The 22,470-nt window shown below is 42.4% G+C and overlaps 1 protein-coding gene across 24 annotated transcripts in view; it reads left to right on the top strand.

The window, feature by feature from the left end:
* SNCAIP (synuclein alpha interacting protein) overlaps positions 1-22,470 on the top strand; it is a 164,648-nt gene that overhangs the window by 134,570 nt on the left and 7,608 nt on the right. For 10 of the 24 annotated variants that reach the window (XM_086410688.1, XM_086410687.1, XM_086410682.1 and 7 more), the window contains 5 exons: positions 3,662-3,787; positions 8,570-8,739; positions 14,709-14,801; positions 15,372-16,440; positions 17,703-17,773. In XM_086410688.1, the coding sequence (XP_086266814.1) occupies positions 3,662-3,787; positions 8,570-8,739; positions 14,709-14,801; positions 15,372-16,440; positions 17,703-17,773 (1,529 nt within the window). Of the gene's footprint in view, positions 1-3,661; positions 3,788-8,569; positions 8,740-13,095; positions 13,232-14,708; positions 14,802-15,371; positions 16,441-17,702; positions 17,774-22,470 lie in introns of all 24 variants that reach the window. The other 14 variants (XM_086410697.1, XM_086410695.1, XM_086410703.1 and 11 more) reach the window with 3 other exon arrangements.

Genomic DNA, 22,470 nt, shown 5'->3' with positions numbered 1-22,470 from the left:
GTAGTTATATCTGAACATGAGAGTTGAACCATAAAGAAGACTGACTGCCAAAGAATTGATGCTTTTGAATTGTGGTGCTAGAGAAGACTCTTGAGAGTCCCTTGGACTGCAAGGAGATCAACCCAGTCAATCCTAAAGGAAACCAGCCCTGAATTTTCATTGGAAGGACTGATGCTGAAGGTCTAATACTTTGGCCACCTGATGGGAAGAGCCAACTCACTGCAAAAGACTCTGGTGCTGGAAAAGGTTGAAGGCAGGAGAAGGGGATGACAGCGCATGAGATGGTTCGATGGCATCACTGATTCCATGGACATGAATTTGAGCAAACTCTGGGAGACAGCGAAAGACAAAGAAGCCTGGTGTGCTGCAGTCCATGGAATCACAAGGAGTCAGAGATGATTTGGTGTCTGAGCAACAACAGAAGTAAAAACACTGTGAATTATAGTAAAGGGCATTTTCTGTGCATGTGGAGCACACACACATCCATTATGATATTTAATTGAGTCTGGAAAACATGAAAGTGTGCCTGACAAGAACATACATATAAAGTATTTCTGATTATCTTGAACCCCTATGAACTTTACTTGCTAAAGAAGCTGCTGGAATATCCGAGAATATCCAGTTGTTTTTTTCAGTTGTCTGATTTGTAAAATAAGAGTTTGAATTGGATGATTCACTAAAATCTCTCCCACTTAACAATCTTAGTGTTTAATATCATGGAGCAAACCAAGTCACCACAAGCTTGCCATTGAAGATAGCAGGGCTGTCCTTTTCACCAGCAAAGGCACAGCAAATTGCCCTCTTGATATTTCTTAGACATTGACTTCTAACCAGTTGGTCATGTCATTGATCTTGAGATATACCCACTCATCCAGATCTTTTTAGGAGTTAAGATCACATGATTCAGATGCTGGAAAGATATGGAGGAGAAGAGAACCCTCCCACACTGTTGATGGGAATATAAGTTGATGCAGCCACTGTGGAGAATAGTATCGAGATTCTGAAGAAAACTAAAAATACAACTACCATATGATCCAGCAATCCCACTCTTGGGATATACTCAGATAAAACCATAATTTAAAAAGATACATGCACCCCCGTGTTCACAGCAGCACCTATTTACATCAGCTAGGACATGGAAACAACCTAAATGTCTATCAACAGATGAATGGATAAAGAAGATGTGATACATATATACAATGAAATATGACTCAGCCACGAAAAGGAATGAAGTGTACTGCCATTTGCAGAGACATGGATAAACCTAGAGACAGTCATACAGAGTGAAGTAAGTCAGAATGAGAAAAACAAGTATCATATAATATCATTTATATGTGGAATCTAGAAAAATGGTACAGATAACCTTATTTGCAAAACAAATAGAGACACAGATATAGAGAACAAACTTATGGATACTAGGAGGGAGAGAGGATGAATGGGGGTTTGGGGTTGACATATACATACACTGCTGCTGCTGCTGCTAAGTTGCTTCAGTCATGTCTGACTCTGTGCAACCCCATAGACGGCAGCCCACCAGGCTCCCCCGTCCCTGGGATTCTCCAGGCAAGAACACTGGAGTGGGTTGCCATTTCCTTCTCCAATGCATGAAAGTGAAAAGTCAAAGTGAAGTCGCTCAGTCGTGTCCAACTCTTAGCGACCCCATGGACTGCAGCCTACCAGGCTCCCCTGTCCATGGGATTCTCCAGGCAAGAACATACACTACTATGTATAAAATAGATAATTAACGAGAACCTACTGTATAGCATGGGACCTCTACTCAAGGCTCTGTGGTGACCTAAATAGGAAGGAAATCTTAGAAAGGGAATATACATATATATGTATAACTGATTCATTCTGCTGAACAGTAGAAACTAACAACATTGTATAGCAACTGTACTTCAATAAAAATGAATTAGTCATCTGTCTCCAAATTAAGATAATTCAATTTTTTTTTTCCCCTAAAATAGGAAAAGTAACAGAAGTTGTTCTACCTTATACATTTGAAACATCACTTGCTCTGGTATCAGTTTCAACTTTCTTTCTTTGTTTGCCTCTGAAGAAGAGAGCACTTAGGCCTCTTTTTTATCCACCTCCAGCCACCCAGCCGTGGCCTCGGGTTTCTGCCCCACCTCATTCTCTCAGGACATGGAGGATTTCCCCTTCCTACAAGGTCTGTCTGTTTTTGCAGCTAACGCTCACCCTGCTTTGCCAGGATACATTCTTGGTTGCAGCTATTAACTACATTTTCTGTTCTTTTTCTTTGGAGGGCTTACTTTCAGCTTGCTCCTGTGAAAAAAAGTGTGGTGCAAATATTCGGTCTCTCCCTGATATCACAGTTGCTTTCATAAACAGTGCCCCGTTCCCCACATGAGGGGAGAAACATGAAAGGAGTTGGCTGTTTTGATCCAACATTCCTTTAGCAGATTAGTTGGCATGTTCAGAAGGTGCAGGCAAATTTAATCCAGAAAAGTATAAAAGTTCATGAACAGTCCGAGCAAATAACTGGGAAAAAATCCTATAAAAGGCTAAGGAGAGGTTCAAGGCTCTTTGAAAGGCATGATCATCTTTTTAAATGTCAAATTCCACCCAGTAAATTTTATGCTGTTATTTTTACCACTCTCGTATTTTTTTAGCATTATATTTAATTTTTCTATTTTAAAACCCTGAAATCCCATCCCCCTGCTTTCTCCTGAGACTAAACATAACATGAAAATACCACAAAAGACTCAGTGGGTAAAATGCAAACAGGTTATGACAACACGCACTGACTCTTCTGTGTCTTTGCTTTGGAAAGGTTGTGTTCAGAGGTTTGGTGCTCTTTAACATAGAAGAGAAAGCTTTACCTTTCAAATACCGCCACCATTTGATCAGAAAAATCAAGAGGGTCCCAGTTTCATTTCAGTGTGGTTATCTTATGCCTAACAACTTTATATGTTTCCCCTTTTTGGAAGCCTGTTGATTGAAAGGTGTGAGATTACAAAGTCATAGTTGAAGTGTGATTAACTTAAAGTAGAAACTAGTTATCTCAATAGTTCAAGGTTTTATAATATTCTTAAAGCTACCAGATAATTTAACAGACTAGCAGAAATATTGCCTTGAAATCAAAAGACTTGGATTCTGGTTCCAGCATTGACTCCGTCTCACTGTGTAACTTTGAGGAGATGCTCAAACTTTCTCTGAATCCGTTTTTCCACCTGAAGAATATGGAAGCAAAACAAGAGCATTTCTGAGATAACTTTCTGCTCTTTGAATTCTCAGCACAATTCTCTTTCATTGACTTTAGTCAGAGATGCATCAATTTTCAGTTCATACAGAATGGAAATGTTCTCTTCATAGGGTAAGCTTGGCTATATCTAAGCTTCACATGTTAGATTTTTATTTTCCTCTTTTTATTAGGCTTCTTTACATGTTGTTCAGCTGCTCAGTCATGTCTGACTCTTTGCAACCCCATGGACTGCAGCACACCAGGCTTCCCTGTCGTTCATCATCTCCTGGAGTTTCCTCAAACCATGTCCATTGAATTGGTGATGCCATCCAACCATTGCATCCTCTGTCACCTACTTCTCCTCCTACCTTTGATCTTTCCCAGCATCAGGGTCTTTTCCAATCATTTGGCTCTAAATGACAGCCTATTAATTCCAACTTGTCCTTGTGTCTATAGGAGAAGATTCTGCTCTGGCTTCTTCAGTTCATGCAAGAGCAGGGCATCTCGCTGGATGAAGTGGACCAAGATGGCAACAGTGCTGTTCATGTGGCCTCACAGCATGGCTACCTCGGGTGCATACAGGTACACGGGCCCTGCTTCTCTGGAGAAAAGAGTGCAACAAGTAGTAAAGCAGAAAATGGGAATTTAGTTCCCTCGGAGAATGTCTAGATTAAATCAACTTTGTCTCTTTAGTGGATAATAGAAGAATCAAATTGATATATTTGTATTTCCAGAAGTGCACACGAGCATGGGCACGAATAGCTATCTGGGTCTCTCCTTGCATGTCACAGGGTGCTGACAGGGTCTCTTCTTGCCCTTTCAGCCTTGCCTGAAAACCCCAGTGCTGAGGACAGTAGATGTTAAGCACCCTGTGTTCTCAAGATAGCAGAAAACCCCTGTCAGACGGACATCGCTCAGACTGTCACATGGCAGGTGGCCATGCCTGCTGCTGTTAGCACACTTTGCCTTCCCAAGTGTCTAAAAAACAGAACTGAATTTTCAGGAAACAATTAGAAAAATTCCTTAGAGTATCAAGCAGTATGACACAGTGGAGACACAAGAGACGCAAGTTGTGTCCCTCAGTGGGGAAGATCCCCTGGAGGAGAGCATGACAACCCACTCCAGCATTCTTGCTGGGATAACCCCATAGATAAGGGAATCACAGAGTCTGGCTATAGTCCATGGGGTCGCAGAGTCAAACACGACTGAGCGACTAAACACACACACAGCAGGTAGTAGGCTGGGGAGAGAGGGTCCTGTGGTTTTCTCCCTTTCTTTGTAGTAGGACTGAGCTTCTTGAATACATTCAAAAAGCCCAGAACTGATTCTAGGAAGCCCTTGACATAGACCCCCTCAGCCCGAGGGCAGGCTCGGCAGGGCCCTGATTGGCTAGCCAGTCCACCCAACAGCCTCAGGTGGCCTCACCCTTCTAGCCAAACATACCTGGAGAATTTTACTGTGTCTTATGTGTGTAGTGATGGAAAGAGATTGGGGAGTGGAGCCACGGGAGGTGGCATCTCCCTGCCCCAGCCACCTGAGGAGACCTCCAAGAGGGCTGCTTAGAGAGTACAGGCTTCCTACGAGAAGAAGCGTTGGCATCTCATCCCGCAGCTGAACGCAGAGCTGCCCAGAGCTGAGCCACACCAGGGCTGCTGCCCTCACAGCGCATGGCGGGGGGTCCTGAGAGGAGCACGTGAATGTGAAAACTGGGCAGGCCTCCTATATGTAATAGTTTAACATCTGCTAATCCCAAACTCCCAGGCCTTCCCTCTCCCACCTGCCTGTACAGCATGGGGAACTATTTTTAGTATCTTGTGATAAACCATAATGGAAAAGAACATATAAAAAAGAATATCTATATGTGTATAACTGAGTCACTTTGCTATATAGCAAAAACCGACACAACATTGCAAATCAACTATACTTCAATTTAAAAAAATTTTTTTAAATAACTGGATAGGCCTTTTCAGCTAGAAGGTATAAGGCCCTGACTGACAAAACAATGAGAGAGGGGGCTGAAGGGGAGGAGGGACAGTGATGGTGTAAGGAGAGGAAAAGCTTTGAATTGAAACAAAGTTTAGAACTGGCCTGGAATTTACTTTAGGAAAATAAATCATCATTACCAGAGTCTGACCAGTCACACCATTCTTTTCATTGAAAGTGACCCAACATCTATGGATTTGTTCCCACATCTGCCTGAAATGTAGGAAAAGAACAATTGACAATGTATGGGTGAAGGCCACGATTAAAGAAAATACTTTTACCTCACCAGATTCATACAGTTCAAAATATCTTATGTGTACTTGAGAACTCTAAGAAAACAGTGCTCTTTTGCACCATATTTGGTAATATTTCTTTTATTCCAAACTTAACAGGCACTTACCAAGGTTTTCCTGTGTGCCGGTAGACTGTATCTGAAAGAAAAAACTGGACAGTGAGAACCAGTTGCTCAGAAAAGTAGAGAGGATTAGGAAATGACAGGAGAAGATATGCAAAAGCTGTAAATATGAGACAAGAGCTGAATAAAACCAGAATGCAGAGGCAATAGCAAAAAGATCTCTACACAGTCTCCTCACATGCAACTGCTCTGTGGAAAGCCACATTAACAGGAAATATTCCAAGTGTCTGAGAAGTTTCCCCACTATTGTTGGCAAAGCATGCATCTTCTAATTTAAGACACCCAGTTGTGAAAGGAGTGATGAGAAATCAAAATGTATAGAAAAGAGAGAAATTTTAATTACTACCAGGGTCTGCAGAAAGATGAAAGGAGTAGCATTGCTTTTTGTGGAGGGAAAATAATTGAACGAAGACTGAAAACTTCATTTTTCTGTTTAACAAAACACTATCATATTTAATAGTCTCAAAGTAAAAAAGAGTAAACTTTTATCAGCTAATAAATGACTACAAGCCAAAGAAAACTGGCTGATATCACTAATTCTGTTTGAGATTTCAATTTTTTTTTTTTAATATGTGAGGAGAGGCAGTCTGTCCTTTCAGCGTGTTCATCTCCACTTAACACAAATGATATTTTTGGCACTAGGCACCATGGATGTGGAAACTTGGATACTCTTGGAAGTAAGTCTCTCCACTGGGTGTGAGAAAAAGTAGGTACAAAGAGATTGGAAGTGGAAAAGGGAGTGAGCAAGTGTCATTATGATGTGAGGAGGGAGCTGAGTATGGGAAACACTGGAAAGAAAACTGCAGAGGCCGGAGCCAAGGGGAGCGCTAAGAGTGTGTGTTTATGCTGTGTCTCTGGGAGCTCAGTGTGGGGTGGGGACGCTTTGTGAGCTGAGTGGCAGTAACTGTAGGGCACAGTGACTTTTCATGGCGAGTAATCCTAAATTGAGTGGAAAATGAAGCTCCTTCATGACCTCTGAGTCTGAGTAGTCTAGGAATTTTAAAATAACAATTATTTCTTGTGGAGAAAACATTATCTATTACTAAAATAAATTTGGAGGTCTACAAACTCATCTTGATAGTGTCAAAAAATATATCAGACTATGCCAGTTGATTAATATTGATGTGACAGCTTTTTGTGGAGTCTATTGTCACCACAGCATAAAAACTAAAGTTTTAATTTTTAAAAATTAACGATGTCAGGGAATTCCCTGGTATACCGGTGGTTAGGACTCTTTGCTTTCATTGCTGAGGGCACAGATTCAATCCGTGATCAGAGATCTAAGATCACACAAGCCAAAGTACAGTAAAAAGAAAAAAAAATTAACAGTCTCAACCATGCTCCTTCAAATCTTTCTCCCCTATATTAATGATACCTTGACAAGATTCCTTAACTTTTTGCCTTTGTTTGACTATTAACATATACTTCAAACCAATTGAACAATCTCAGTCTTATCTCTAATTCAAAGTATTCTCCTCCCCAAGCCAGCTCAGCTCAGGGTAGAAGGAACAAGGTTGGGACAGAAGCTTGACTGTGGCTTGTTACACACCACCTTAGCTCCTATTCACCTCTCTCTCCTGGGATCCACTGTTGAGGACAAATAGGGAGTATGGAGAGAGAAAGTCAGCTGTCTCTTTGCTTAACTGGCAGGGGCCATGGCATCTCCCTGAAAGTTGTCTTGCTTCTTTAGCTCACTAAGGTTTGCCACTGATATCCTCGGGAGCAGCCTTCAGGGGCTGTGTCTCTGGTGGATGTGGTGGGTGGGGTCTTTGGAGGGTCCTTTAGAGCCTCCCCACTGCTACCTGACAGGGAGATGCGGCCCCGACCTTGCACTCTCCCCCCCATACAAGACCCTCCACAGTGTTGCTTCCCACTGCCTCCTGCTGCTAAAGCACCTTCTCCATTTTCATCGGGTGATAATAAGCTCACAGCATGCTCCCTTCTACAACATCTGCTCAATCTATGGAGACACATCCTCGCCAAGGCACATGGTGAGAATATGGGTCCCTGCCATGACAGTTCTCTCCTGTTCTTTTTATCTCTGATTGGGTAGGTTCAGCACCAGATCAAGTGTGCTGCCCAAAAAGGAACAGGTAAAAAAAGTTCCTTCTTTTTCTTAGGGGCATCCCTAAATTCATGAGCCCACCCACTGAAAGGGACAGAGCCTCTCACTGCAGACACGGCCCTGCTCATCTCACGAAGGAAAGGACTCCTAAGGACAACACATCCTCCTCTCCTTCCCAGTGTCCTTCTGAGGCTGGGTGGGGTTGATAGTAGGAGGTTGGTCGGTTGCGTTGTTGTAGGTTCTGAAGGGAGGCATCTGATACTGACTGCTAAAGTCTCACTAGAAGTCGTCTTTGTATAGGAGGCTCCTTGCCCCCACCCTGTCCTGCTGTGGACTCTGGTGACTGGTTTTGGAACAACAGGAGAAGTTCCATTCAACCTTCTGTTACAGTCATTAAAAAGTAATGTTTATGAACACACCTAAAGAATATCATACTAAGTAAGTCAGAGAAAAGCAGTTATATGATATCAGTTATGTGTGAAATCTAAAAAATAATACAAATTATTCTGCATACAGAAAGGAAACAGACTCACAAACATAGGAAACAAATTTATGGTTACCAAAGGGAAGAAGGAGGTGGGGGAGGGATACATTTGGGAGTATGAAAGTAACAGATGCTAACTACTGTACATAAAATAATAAGCAACAAGAGTTCACTGTGTAGCATGGGGAACTATATTCTATATTCAATATCTTGTAACAACCCATAATGGAAGCAACATGGAAAAAAGAAATATAAATATATATATATATGTATATATATATATATATATAATTGAATCACTTTGCTGCATACCTGAAACTAACAAAATTGTAAATCAACTATACTCCAAAAATTTTTTTTTAAATAACATTTAGAGGGAAGTCCTGACGGATCACATGTCTCTGCCTCCTCTAACAGACCCTGGTTGAGTACGGAGCCAATGTCACTATGCAGAACCACGCCGGGGAGAAGCCCTCCCAGAGCGCCGAGCGCCACGGACACAGCCTGTGCTCCCGGTACCTGGTGGTGGTGGAGACCTGCATGTCACTAGCCTCCCAGGTGGTGAAGCTCACCAAGCAGCTGAAGGAGTGAGTGACCTGCTTGTTCCATGAGAACCCAGTCTGGCTGGTCAGGTCGTGCTTAGGTGTCAGCCCAGTCCTCAGAAGGCTCCCTCGCGTGGGTGGTACCGGGAATGCCTAGTGTCCTCCTCATCTTCTTTTCTTCCCTCGTTCCCAGTCCTCACAGCCGGTGTTCATGCTGAAGATGCCATCTCTGTGGAGGCAAAATGATATTTAAGCAAAAAAAGAAAGCAGAGCAAGCTTCCTCAGCAGGAAACTTAAGCCACAGTGGACTAGGGGAGAGAGCCTCTCTCTGTCTTCACATCTTAGGGCCCCAGATGATGTAGCAGGCGCAGAAAGCACATGTGGGCATCATTCCGAACTTCTGTCCTTAATAGTTCAACAAATTATAAAGAATGTGAGAGAGAGAAAGGTTCAAGATGAGCCAGTTTCTCAGTTTTCTCAAAAAAGAAAAATGTATATTTGGGAAAGTATATGTACCCTGGTAACCATTGCTGCAAATTTATTATAAAAATTAAGCAGACAATTCACAAATCCTCAGAATGAAAAATCCTCAGAATGTGAACTCAGTATGACGTTACTTAAAACACTCTTTGTCTAGTTAAGCCCAGTTCTTTTTTTGATGAAATAATAAAGCTGGTACACATTGCATAACTAGATGTCAGGGGAGCATGGCTGGGAAGTTGCTATGATGTGTTTGAAAAAAGGAGGGCCCAAGGAGAGGTTATCTGGGAGGGGTGGGGGTCAAGCAGGTTGAAGGACTAAGAGCTGAGGCCCCTCTAAAGGGACAGAGGTCAGCCCTTGGAGAACACATTGGCCAAATGACCGTTGCCATACTGATAAGGGACTCATCGAAAATCAAGAATAGCACTCAAAGTAATGGTAACAGATTAGGAGAATAGACCTTAAAAATTAAGTTTTAGGGGAGAAAAGTGAAGTTTTACTTTAAAATTATAAAAAATATTTTTTTCTTCTTTCCTTGTGAAAAAAGATCTGTAGTTGGTGGGAGGCCTTAACTGGTTAGAATTTAATTCATGCAACAGTGACAAGTCCTTAGATCCTCTGGCTCCTCACTAGACTTGGGAAACATTTCTCTCTCTGCTTCTGCTCTCGTGCCTTAGAGGTTAAGAGTTTCTGCACTCCTCCACCCTTCCCCTGTCAGTACCTAGAATACTGTCTCTAATGAGTTTAGGCTTTCACTAGAAAAAAATTTAAACTTAAAAATTAGAGGGGTTCCTTTCTCTCCAACAATCCTTTGCCCAGTTACACAAGACTCCACTGGGGCAGGTGAGCTAAGCAAGCTTTGAAGGTCTGGATGTAACTGAAGGGGAAATGCACCCAAATTCCTAATTCCCTTCAGGAAGTTATCTTGTCAAGGCAAACATACTTGTACACATGCCTTTATGTACATGTATAGGTCTTTCTGAAAAGAAGTTCCTAGAAAAGGAATTACCAGAACAAAGGTGCATACATGTGGATTTTTGTTGTTGTTCAGCCACTAAGTCACGTCTGACTCTGTGACCCCATGGACTGCAGCACACCAAGCGTCTCTGTCCCCTCACTGTCTCCCAGAGTTTGCCCGAGTCATGTGTGTAGAATCAGTGATGCTATCCAACCATCTCATCCTCTGCCACCTTCTTCTTCTTTGCCTTCAGTCTTTCCCAGCATCAGGGTCTTTTCCAGTGAGTCAGTTCTTCATATCAGGTGGCCAAAATACTGGAGCTTCAGCTTCAGCATCAGGCCTTCCAATGAGTATTCAGGGTTGATTTCCATTAGGATTGACTGGTTTGATCTCCTTGCTGTCATGATACTTGTATACAGATGCTGCCTAATATCCTTCCAGAAATGTTGTACCAGTGGATACTCCCCCCAGTAGTATATGCACATATCCATCGAGAGGAACCTTAAAATAGTCCAATGGAATGTTTTTTTCTAAAGGTTTGTACTCAGAGAAAAGACTGAAAAACCTTCCCCTCAGGCTCTCAGCACAGAGTTGGAGAGGCTTTCCTAAGCTGTAGTAGTTGCTTTATTGGTAGAACTCTTCAAGGTCAGGGTCTTGGCTGCTCTCTGTGCTGATGATCCTAGGATAAAACACACATGTACGCTAATAGGCAGCAGTTATTCCACTGTCTCCAAGCTGAAGGCTGTAGACAGTTGTAGTCAAGCCAATGAGAATATGAAATAAGAGAGGTTATGCTGGAGACCCTAGTTTTGTACTTACTGTGTGTCTCAGTGAGACTGGCAAAACTAAAACAGAAATTCACTTACTCTATTTAGTCCACTCTGCCCTTCAGACTCTAGGGCACCAATAACATCAAAAGGTGCATGAGGAAGGATGGGAAACATTAGTTTTTCAGTCCAAAATTGTGAGTGGGAGACAGTCTTGAGCGCCTTTTCCTCCTAGGATATTTTTACCAGTCCTTCATCAACATAGGTATTATTTAGAAATGGTACCCTTCAGCTCTCTCAGACATCCTGATCTATAAGTGTAGGTGTCAATGGGTTGAATTGTGGCCTCATAAAATGATGTGTTGGAGTCCTAACCCCTAGGACTTTGGAATGTGAACTTATCTGGAGATGGGTCTTTACAAAAGTAATCAAGTGAAAATTAAGTCATAGGATTGGGCCCAATCCAAGATGATTGGTGTCCTTGCAAAAGGGGAAAATCTGGACACAGAGACAGACACACACAGGGAGAAGATAATGTGCACAGGAAGGCAAAGATCAGGGTGATTGATTCAGAAGTCAGAGAATGCCAGAGATTGCTAGTGAACCACCAAACACTAGGAGAGAGGCAGAGGGCCAATTCTCCCTCACAGCCCTCCAAGGAACCAGCCTTGTCAACACCTCAGTTACAGACTGCTAGCCTCCAGAACTATGAGAAAATAAACTTCTGTTGTTTAAGGAAGGCAACTTGTGGTATTTGTTAGAGCAGCCTAGCAGACATACTGGACAAATGCTCACATATTTTCACATATTCATATTTCACATGCTCATATATTATAAAGTTGATTAGTCCTTTCTGAGGGCTTTTTTAGAATCTAGATAATAGAGTCCTTTTTTTCTCCATCCATACCTGGGATTCCTCTCATCAGTCAACCTAATTGCCTCCAAATAGTTTTCTTGACTGTGTCATAATTCACATTGACACCTAAAAACCCTTTAAAAGGAGACTGTAATCTTGCTTCATCTATTTTAATCCCTCACCTAATGTTTTTCTAAAATACTTGACAGGCAATACCAAATTTCAAAGTAGGAAAAGTAGAAAGCTCCTGTATATTTTTTGTTTATTCTTTAGATTAGGGTCAGCAAACTATAGACTATACACTGAGGCCCAATTCACCCCACCACCTGTTGCTTTTTTTTTTCCACCACCTGTTTTTGTAAATAAAGTTTTATTGAAACAGAGCCATACACATTTTCTTACATATTACTGAGTGTTGATTTCACAACTACATAAGCTGAGTTGAGTAATTATGACACAGAATTTGTGGTGTACAAGCCTAAAATATTTAATATTTGACTATTTAGGAAAAAGTTTGCTGGCTTCTGCTTTATTTCAGTGTGTGAGTCACAGAATGAGCAAGATAAAATAAGATCACAGACTTCTAGGGATGGAATGGAATAGGAGGGATGGAATAGGAGAAGGCAATGGCACCCCACTCGAGTACTCTTGCCTAGAAAATCCCATGGACAGAGGAGCCTGGTAGGCTGCAGTCCATGGGGTTGCTAAGAGTCGGACACGACTGAGTGACTTCACTTTCACTTTTCACTTTCATGCATTGGAGAAGGAAATGGCAACCCACTCCAGTATTCTTGCTTGGAGAATCCCAGGGACGGGGGAGCCTGGTGGGCTGCCGTCTATGGGGTCGCACAGAGTCGGACACGACTGAAGCGACTTAGCAGCAGCAGCAGCAGGGATGGAATGTTAGTACTAAGACTGACCGCTTCTGAGAAAAGGAGAATATCTGGGGCTGGTGGAAGAGTATTATGCAAATCTGATCTCTCAGAATTAAATTTAGGTAGCCGACAGCTGTTGAGGATGTGCAGTGACATTTGGCAAGGAGAAGACTGAACTTCCTCAAGCCAGCATCGAAGATTCAGCAGCTCTTTTAAGAACACTTATAACTCATTGGTTTAGTTCTTCCTTCTGACTCATGGGAGTTGCTACCAGTTTTGATGCTTAGATTTCTACTCCTGTAACAAATTACCACATACTTAGTGGTTTAAAACAATGGACATTTATCTTACAGTTCTGTAGGTCAGGATACCAGAATGAATTTCTCTAGATTAAAATCAGTGTGTTCACAGTCTGCTTTCCTTTCTGGAGACTCTCAGATGAAAGTCTGTTTCCTGCTCATTCAGGTCATGTAGCAGAATCAGTTTCTTGCTGAAGTCTCTGTTTTCTTGCTGTCAGCTGAGAGTCATTGCCAGCTCCTCGAGGCTACTGCATTGCTTGGCTCACAGCCGCTTCCTTCATCATCAAAGTCCCCAACCACAGGTAGAGTCCTTACCACACTTTAAGTCCCTCTGATCTCCTTTTCTGCCTTCTCTTCACTGTTACTCATGTGGTGAGATTGGACCCACCCCATAATCCAACCTTAATTCCCTTTTTATCACATAAGGTAACACAATCACATCTTTCAGGGATTAGGATGTGATAGACATCTTTGGGGGGCAATGGGGAGTACCACAGGAATACTACAGAGATCAGTAAATACTGCTTACTTCTCTAAAATCAGAATCAGTGTAATTTACTTTTTCAAGTTCTATAATAATATGTGTTTTCTAAACAGATTTTACCTTCTTGAACCTATGGCTTTCAACCTATTTTCTTAACTTTAAATAAAGCACATTCTGATGCATATGCTTCTCTGTCCGGAGTAAATCAGCTGTTGCCATACACAGTTTTCTCTTTATACAAAAAATACCAAGTTATTTACCTGGTAGCTCAGCTGGTAAAGAATCTGCCTGCAATGTAGGAAACCCTGGTTCGATTCCTGGGTCAGGAAGTTCCCCTGGAGAAGGGAAAGGCTATTCATTCCAAAATTCTGGGGCTTCCCTGGTGGCCTAGGTGGTAAAGAATTCTCGCAGTTCGGGTGACCTGAGTTCAATTCCTTGTTGGGACGATACCCTGGAGGACAGCATGGCAACCCACTCAAGTATTTTTACCTGGAGAATCCCCCTGGACAGAGGAAACTGGTGGACTACAGTCCATGGGGTTGCGAAGAGTTGGACACGACTGAGTGACTAAGTACAGCGCAGCATACCCAACTTGGAAGCAGTTCGCTTGCTTTGTTTTATTTAGCTTTTTTCTGATGGCTAAATTAACTTAATTACTTTATAAATTCAGACAATTTAGGGACAGTGAGTAACATTTTGGAGTATATCCTTCTAGCTTGGGGTGTGGCTGGGGTTTGGGGAGAAAGAGAGATTTCTTAAAAATGAGATAATGAGATTATATTACACATAGCATTTTGTAACTTTTTTTTTCAACTTAAGGAAAGTAAATTACACTCTGTGTGTGTGTGTCTGTGTCTGTTTATATAAATACACTTCATACTGTATACTTTATATATATATACACACATGCATATATTAGGGAAGCTTTTTCTATGTTACAAAAATTCAGATATATTATCATTCTTAATAGCTGCCTTCCTAGAAATAATTATAAATTGATTTACTCAGTCTTAGTGATGAGCATTTATGTTACAGTTTTTTTACTAATGGGCTTCCCAGGTGGTGCTAGTGGTAAAGAACCTGCCTGCCATGTGAATAATAAATATCTTGTTGAGTACTTTTGATTGTATCCTTAGGAAAATTTCTGAATTATAAGGGTGAAGATTATGCACATTTGCAAGGCTTTTAGATTTATTGCAACTTATTGCAAATTATCATGAGAAAATGTATATCTATTAATTTATGGTAGTAGCCATGTGTCAGAGAACTTATTTGTTTTGATTTGTTTTTCCCAGACAGACAACGCAACGTGTCACACTGCAGAACCAGCTCCAACAACTTCTAGAAGCCCAGAAATCAGAGGGCAAGTCACTCCTTTCTTCACCCAGGTAATACCAGAAGTGGTGGTGGTTAGGATTGTTAAGTATTTTTAATCTCTGAGCCATTTTCTTGGACTTTCTTTTATTATCTTTTTAGAATATAACAACAGAAGACATTTTATTTTTATAAAGAGGAATAAAAATGAGCTATCATAGGGAAGAAGGCACTGGATCTAGGGTCAGAAGACGTGAGTTTATCTCTGGCTCTGCCATTTCTTCTTTCCATGACTATAAACAAGTCACTTACTCTTTTAGAGTCTTTTTTCCTTCATCTATGAAATGGAAATAAGGATACGTAGGCTCATAAGGTTATTGACAATGGGATTGGGAAAATTTGTGCAAAATTGATGTGTAAAAAAACAAAACAATAGATACATTTGGTAGTCACAGCATAAGGTATGAGGCATCCCATTCTGGTTATGGTTGCCACCATGGAATGTTTATAGTTTGACTGAAACAGACATTATTCTTATTTCAGTCTTAGTGATGTGGAAGTTATTCACAGCAGTAAAGCCACGCAGTGGTTCATTATTTTAACCCAATAGGAGATCATCTCATATATTTTCCATCCTCTTTCAGTTCACCATCCTCTCCAGCTTGCAGAAAGTCCCAGTGGAAGTCCCCAGATGCAGAAGATGAGTCTGTAGCCAAAAGCAAATCAGGAGTCCAGGAAGGGATTCAGGTTCTTGGAAGCCTGTCAGCATCCAGCCGGGCTAGGGCCAAAGTAAAAGATGAAGATTCTGATAAAATCCTACGTCAGTTATTAGGAAAAGATATTTCAGAGAATGTCTGCACCCAGGAAAAGCTGTCGTTGGAATTCCAGGATGCTCAGACTTCCTCGAGACATTCCAAAAAGATCCCCCTGGAGAAGAGGGAACTGAAGTTAGCGCGGCTGAAGCAGCTGATGCAGCGGCCACTGAGCGAGGCTGACACGGACTCCAACAACTCTGAGGACCCCAAGGGCACCCCTGTGAGGAAGGTTGACAGGCCCAGACCGCAGCCCATTGTGGAGAGTGTGGAGGGCGTGGACAGCGCAGAGAGCCTCCACTTGATGATCAAGAAACACACCTTGGCATCAGGACGCAGGTTTCCTTTTAGTATCAAGGCCTCCAAATCCCTGGAGGGCCACAGCCCATCCCCCACCTCAGAAAGCAGCGAGCCGGACTTGGAATCCCAGTGCCCAGGCTCAGGAAACACCCCCTCAAGCCAACCCTCTGGAGAAGCCCCTCAGCCCAGCCCTGACAGCACAGCCGCCCAGAAAGTGGCCACGAGTCCCAAGAGTGCCCTCAAGTCCCCGTCGTCCAAGCGCCGGACATCTCAGAACTCAAAACTTAGAGTGACCTTTGAGGAGCCAGTGGTGCAGATGGAGCAAACTAGCCTTGAACTAAATGGAGAAAAGGAGCGAGAAAAAGGCAGGACCCTCCAGCGGACGTCTGCTGCTAGCGAATCAGGGGATCAGCTCAAAAGGCCTTTTGGAACCTTCCGATCCATTATGGAGACACTCAGTGGCAACCAGAACAATAATAATAACTATCAGGCATCCAACCAGTTGAAGACCTCCACCCTCCCCTTAACCTCCCTTGGGAGGAAGGTGACAGACGGTAAGGGAAACACCGGGAGCTCTGCTAGCAAAGGAAAAAATAAGGCGGTGAGTGCTGTTTGGAGAATGTCCCTTTTATTCCTTTAAATTAATTACACCACAGATTACAGCCCTTGGCCACCTTGAGGGAATCCCGCAAGAATTCTAAATGATGCATGGAAAATCAGACTCAAGCGTTTCTAATGAGATATGTTGTGTTGAGTACCTTTTACTCTTCCTTCGGAAATTGAGAGAGGATGATTAAAGAGGTCACAGGAGATTATATCCTGGTCCTTCGATTTCCCCAAGTAGTTTGATCATTGAGAATTAGGGGTTGTAGACGGGGAGGCATTTCTATAGGATTAGATTACAAAATCGATATGAAATCAGGCCCCTCTTCATCCCTGATTCTGCCTCAGGAAGAGTTAGTTCTCCTCATGTGACTGGACAGTTTATTCTTGAGCCCAATTAAACAGCATACAAATAGAAATTCTATTTCTAAAGACTTAACTACTCAGCTTTAGAAAGACCTTTGAAATGAATATGCCACACTGACCTCCACATTGGCATTTTATGACACAAGCCCCTAAGGAAGCCCTAGTGGTCTACAGTGCTTGCCAGCACGCAGGGGATGGCAGAGTATGTGCCATGAACTACACTGTACAATTGCATTTATTGTAAAACCACATGTTATAATCTGGATTTAAATCCTGTGAATAAGAGATACGAACATCTTTTTAAGTAATGTTTCCTGCATGCTTTGTGCCTGCTATGCCCTTAAAAACATGGTATAGCAGCCAAACTGTGAAACCCTCTGTGAAATAGAAGGACCCAGAATATCCTTCATGGTAACTAGAGAGTCAACACCTGCATAATTTATTATTTGTTATAAGGTACAACCCCATTCCGGTGAGGTCTAAGAACTTTCCAGACTCTTTTTGCAGTACCAAAATCAAATTTTACTTAATATCACTCCAGTTAACAGCACACAAATTTTAATTGCACATTGATTTCCACCGAGTTGTCTTTGTTATAAAAGACTAGCTTTGTATTTGCTTCAGCTTAGAAAAGCCATGCTTGTGCCCCCGAGCACCAGGCTCTATGGATTAAATATGTCCAAACTTACATTGCTGGAATAAAACTCTTCCAGGTAACTTAATGGGTCCTCTCACTGAGGAGTCAAAGATCTCAGCAATTCCGCATGCACCGTAAAGTGTGTCCGAAGCTTCTATCCTTTAACCTGTCTCCTGCATGCCTCCTGTTTATTGAGACATGTGCATGTGCTGAGCTTGTTGCATGTGTTCAGATGATTTTTAATTGCACCTCTCTAGGAGATGTACGGCAGCTGCATCAATCTTTCCTCTAACACGCTGATTGAAGAGCATCTGCATAACTATGCACGGTACGTGGTGCTAGGGGTGTATCCACAGCAGTACCAGGCCTTCGCTTTAAATTGCATGACCTTTTAAATGGTGGTCCTAGGGCACCTTTTGCAGGCGCTGACACCTAGGAAGTATAAAATTCCGACTCTTCCCCCAAATAGAAGCTGGCAGATTTGTAACTGGTCCTTAGAAAGGGAGCAGGTACCCACCCTAATGGAGAGGCTTCATTCCAGTAGCAGAGGGCAGAGGAATCTGCTCAGATCACAAACAATCTGTGCTTCCCAGCTGACCTTGACTTTCAGTCTTTGTTTTAATGGTGGGCTTCCCCAGTAGCTCAGATGGTAAAGAACCCGCCTGCCAATGCAGAAGAGCCAGGTTTGATCCCTGGATTGGGAAGATCATCTGGAGAAGGGAATGGCAACCCACTCCAGTATTCTTGCCTGGAGAATTCCATGGACAGAGGCGCCTGGTGGGCTGCAGTCCATTGGGTTGCAAAGAGTCAGAGAAGACTGAGCAACTAACACTTTCACTTTCTTTCACATGAGTAAGTATAGAAATGACACTTCCTGCCATGGGTGGAGTGAGTCAGCCTCCTATCATAATCAGAACTTTGAAACTGAGCTGAGGTTCTTCATTGCTGGTTGTAGACTGAAAGCTCCCTTAGTCAGCAATCTGCTGCCCTCAGGAGAGCTGAGGTCCTGCCATGCTGCAGTTAGTTCAGCGTTCAGGACTGCAGTGCTGGTCTATAAGCCAGGCTGTGAGAACCCACCACCATCAACAACCAAAAAAGGCCTTTCTTCAACACAATATTTGTGATTCAAAAGGCATGGACTGTGTATATAGAAGGATCATCTCCAAGGTCCCCAGTGACTCAGGCTGCTCCTTGAGCAAAGTCCTTCTTCGGCATAGCTTTCCTTCATCCCCGGGATACACACAACTCCCTAACAGAGCAGGAGACAGGAGGGTGCTTAGAAGAGAGCAACTGACAGGGAGGTACTACAGTCAAGTGCCTCTTGACAGGTTATTCCAGGAGAGATAAACCCCTAACCCCCTTTCAAAAGGACTAATCATCTAAATTAAGACTATGGCATGCCTTTTAGCACCCTTCCAAAATCCTCCAAAATGTTTGTGTGGAGATGTGTTTATATATGATAATTACAGATACACAAATGCAAGCGAATGTGTTGTGGATATAAATGTTAGTTCAGAATTATAAGGTGTAAGAAATGTCACTCTGTTTTTCTTTCCCTCTAAATCAAATTTAATCCACTTCACGTCTCTGTTCAGGCTAGAGGAAAAGTAAATCTGTCATTTTACAGGGTCCCCCTAGGGATCTCATTAATTCCATACATAAGTTGAAGGAAGCCCCTTGAAGCTCTGGTATTTACGGGTCACCCTCATTCTGCTCAGGTCAGGCTCGCATGTTGCCTAAGTCTGGGCTGCTTCCCACCACATTGGGGCAGGGCGTCTTGGCCAGTGCTAACAGCCCAGTGCCTGAGTTGGGAAGGAAATAGAAAAAAAATACCCATCCCCTTCCCAGATGTTGGTATCAGCCCACTTCTGTTTCTCCCAGCCTATCTTGACCCTCCTTGTACCCTTCTGTGTCCACATCTTAGGTTCTGTCTTCTAGTATCTGAAAAATTCTGACTTTGTCCTTAAAGGGAAATCACCAATAATACTCTAAGGCAAGGAAGCACACAGGCTTGGGGAACTCCTTTGAAGCAGGAGGGAAAATACCTCTCATTTCTTCCAGGCTCCCACAGCACCTGAAAACAAGATAATTAGTATCACAGTAGATTCTCCTGCTAGATATATTTCATCCTGTCTTCTTACAAGCAGGGAAACAAAGCTAACAATCTACTATAATAGGATTACAGAAATCAGAGCACAAAAGGAGGTTATGAGGCTACTCAGATATCTGACAACTGGGTTAACACTTTCCTTCTCAGTTAAAGGAACAGTCCTTCTGAAGACTCAGTTTTGAACCTATCAGATTCACTGGCTTTATGTATTAAGAGAGTTTTCTTTCAGTAATAAAGAGAAACCCCAAAATTATAATTCAGTGTATTTAGATAAACATCCAGACCCCCTCCCCCTCCCTATCATATAAAATCAATGTGTATTTTATCATGGTTTTAGTTTGACATGTGTTCCATGAAAAGTGAAAATGCACTAGTTTGTCCACTGTAGAGTGAAAAGTTTTCTCCTATTCACTCACCACACACAGAGGCAGGGAGGACCAGCCCAGTTCACTCCTTAGATAAAGTAAGGATGGCTATATCTAGTTGAAATAAAGATCCCTCAAATTAGCATGGAAATGTGAACATGCGAAATACCTATTTATTCTTGTCTTGCCTTTGGGATCCATAGCACGGGCATCCCACAGAAAGGGGGAAAAAAGGAAAAAGCTCAAGTGCCTATCTACCAGTGATGCCTTCAAATCTTGACCCAAGAATTTTCTTGAAGGCCACATTGTTCCTCTGGGGAGCAGGGACTGCCTGGGATCATGTAACTTTGGAAAGCAGTAGCAGTCATTGGGTTGAAGTTGGCTCTCAGCATTATGCCACTGGTGACCCTATCAGAATGTCCCTGGGAGAAAGAGAAGGGCAATGGACCCTCCTTACAGCCCTATCCTTGGTCACATTTTACTTCCTAAGATTTTTTTTTTCAGTAAAGGAAAAATAGAGAATGAATACAGCATTCTAATGTCAGCTCTGTGAGGGGGTTTCTGTTTGCTATTTATTTTTCCAAAGTGGTCACAGTTTGATAGCAAAGAATCTAAATGTCTTTTCAATGCCCTTTAAAATTAGATTCAACTCTGTTACTTGGAATAGTTTTCCCAGTGTGTTTCAACTGCAGAGGATGACTTTGTTTATAATAAGCAGATTTATCTTTACTTTTTTTTTTATAAAGGACAAGTTGGTTTTAAATTATTACAACTCCAAGGGAATGTTGGCAGTTACTTATCTTAAAATGCCAATAAGACATTCATTTCCCAGAGTTTAAGTCTATGTGAGATCTGTAACACATAAAATGAGCATCGATTCCAGTCCCTGATAGGCAGATGGCATTAACCCCTGGCCACCACTAGTCATATCCTCTCTGACCACAGTGGCACCATGGCCTGAGGGGTTAGCATCAGGAAGCCCCTAATCCTATCACCAACATGAGAGCAGACTCCTTAAAAAGACATTAAGCAATAAACACCATTAGTGTGGGTTTTACTGCCAAGGAATTAGCCACGCTGGGACTTATACATCCGGAGCCAAGAGCTAGTAGCACATATTTCATATAGATGTCAAGACTGTTCAACAGCCACTTCAGAAAGAGTGGTAAATTTGAACTGAAATGATGTGAAATGATGTAAGGATATGACAGTGGTCATCTGCTGTGCCCAGTTTGAGGTTAGAGTTCAGGGTACCCCTGCTATGCATGTGCATACACACACACACACACACACACACACACAGACACACACACACATCTGTCCTTATTGCCAGGAAATATTACTAAACAGAAAAGTGAGCCAAAGACAGGGAAGACATTGGGAAGGTAGAGGTGAGGCCCTGGCCGAAACCTGTCCCAGGCAGTGTATACCCTCGGCCCCACTGAACAGCATTCCAGAATCATGATAGAAGATGCAGGGAGAACAAAAAGGAATCTCTGATCCTGGTACTAAAGCATTTTGCCATCATTTCTCTGGGTATAAATCAAATAACCACACCTTAATCTTAAAACTTCTGACCTGAAAGTATTTTCAACTTTTAGAGATTCTTGAAGGGATAGTTACCTAGTCATAGGGGTATGACCAAACTAGCTGAGATTATGTTGATTGCATAGTTCTAGACTGAATCCCTGAGAGCAGACTGAATCTTACCAATTTAACAGTTCAGAAAAGCTTGTTAGAGTGCCAGTACTAAAAGGGGGTTTGGTAACCCTGTAGACAGAGTTTCTGCCCCCACACTACAATTTTATGTTCTAATCTCTGATATGAAGTATATTTCTCTGTGTTTTTGCATCTGATACAGTAGTTCTGGGGTCCAGAGCCAGGAGAAGTTGGTGTACCTGTGGTAACCACCTCTGCCTCAGAAATCCCTAGAACTCCTCTGTCTCCTTTCCCTATAGCCTTCCCCACATTTGCCCAGTTTTCTCCTGCTCAGCTCTTGTCCCGCCCACCCCCACCTCTGCCTCCCTAGGATTCACATTCATTTCAGAGAGAAAATTTCATACAGGTCCCTATGATGTGTCCCAATCTGAAACCATTTCTCCAGATTACATCCATTAAGTGACAGCCTCTCCTTTGAAATGGGTCACAGTTTTGCATTGTTCTTGGCTGTTGCCTAGTAGAATCCTGTGTGTGGAGAAAAATGCCCATGTGATGGGGAATTGTTCACATGATCAGCTCTTTCCAGTGTCTGGGCACAACTTAGCAAACCCTTTATAAAATCTGCCAGAGTTTGCAAGATTCATGAGAGTGTGATTCACACACGGAGTTTTTATTCATAAGTTCCTTATACCCTCTGGGAAAAGGAGAAAGCATATTCTATCATAGGAAGACAGTAGAACAAGGTTTAGTATCAAAATGTGATGAGTTGAGATATAGAAGAAGCTATTGCAAATAAGAATCCATGTTCTATCTCAAAGCACTGCACTTGGAAAGCAAGAAACCAACATGTGGAACACCTATGAGCTGCAGGTAGGAGGGGACAGAGGGGAG

This window comes from Bos grunniens, chromosome 7 (assembly GCF_055505025.1).
Source record: "Bos grunniens cultivar Pamir isolate PY7600 chromosome 7, Bosgru_T2T1.0, whole genome shotgun sequence".
Lineage (NCBI taxonomy): Eukaryota > Metazoa > Chordata > Mammalia > Artiodactyla > Bovidae > Bos > Bos grunniens.
The sequence above is the reverse complement of the archived record's forward strand: the minus strand, read 5'-3'. Positions and strand labels throughout refer to the sequence as shown.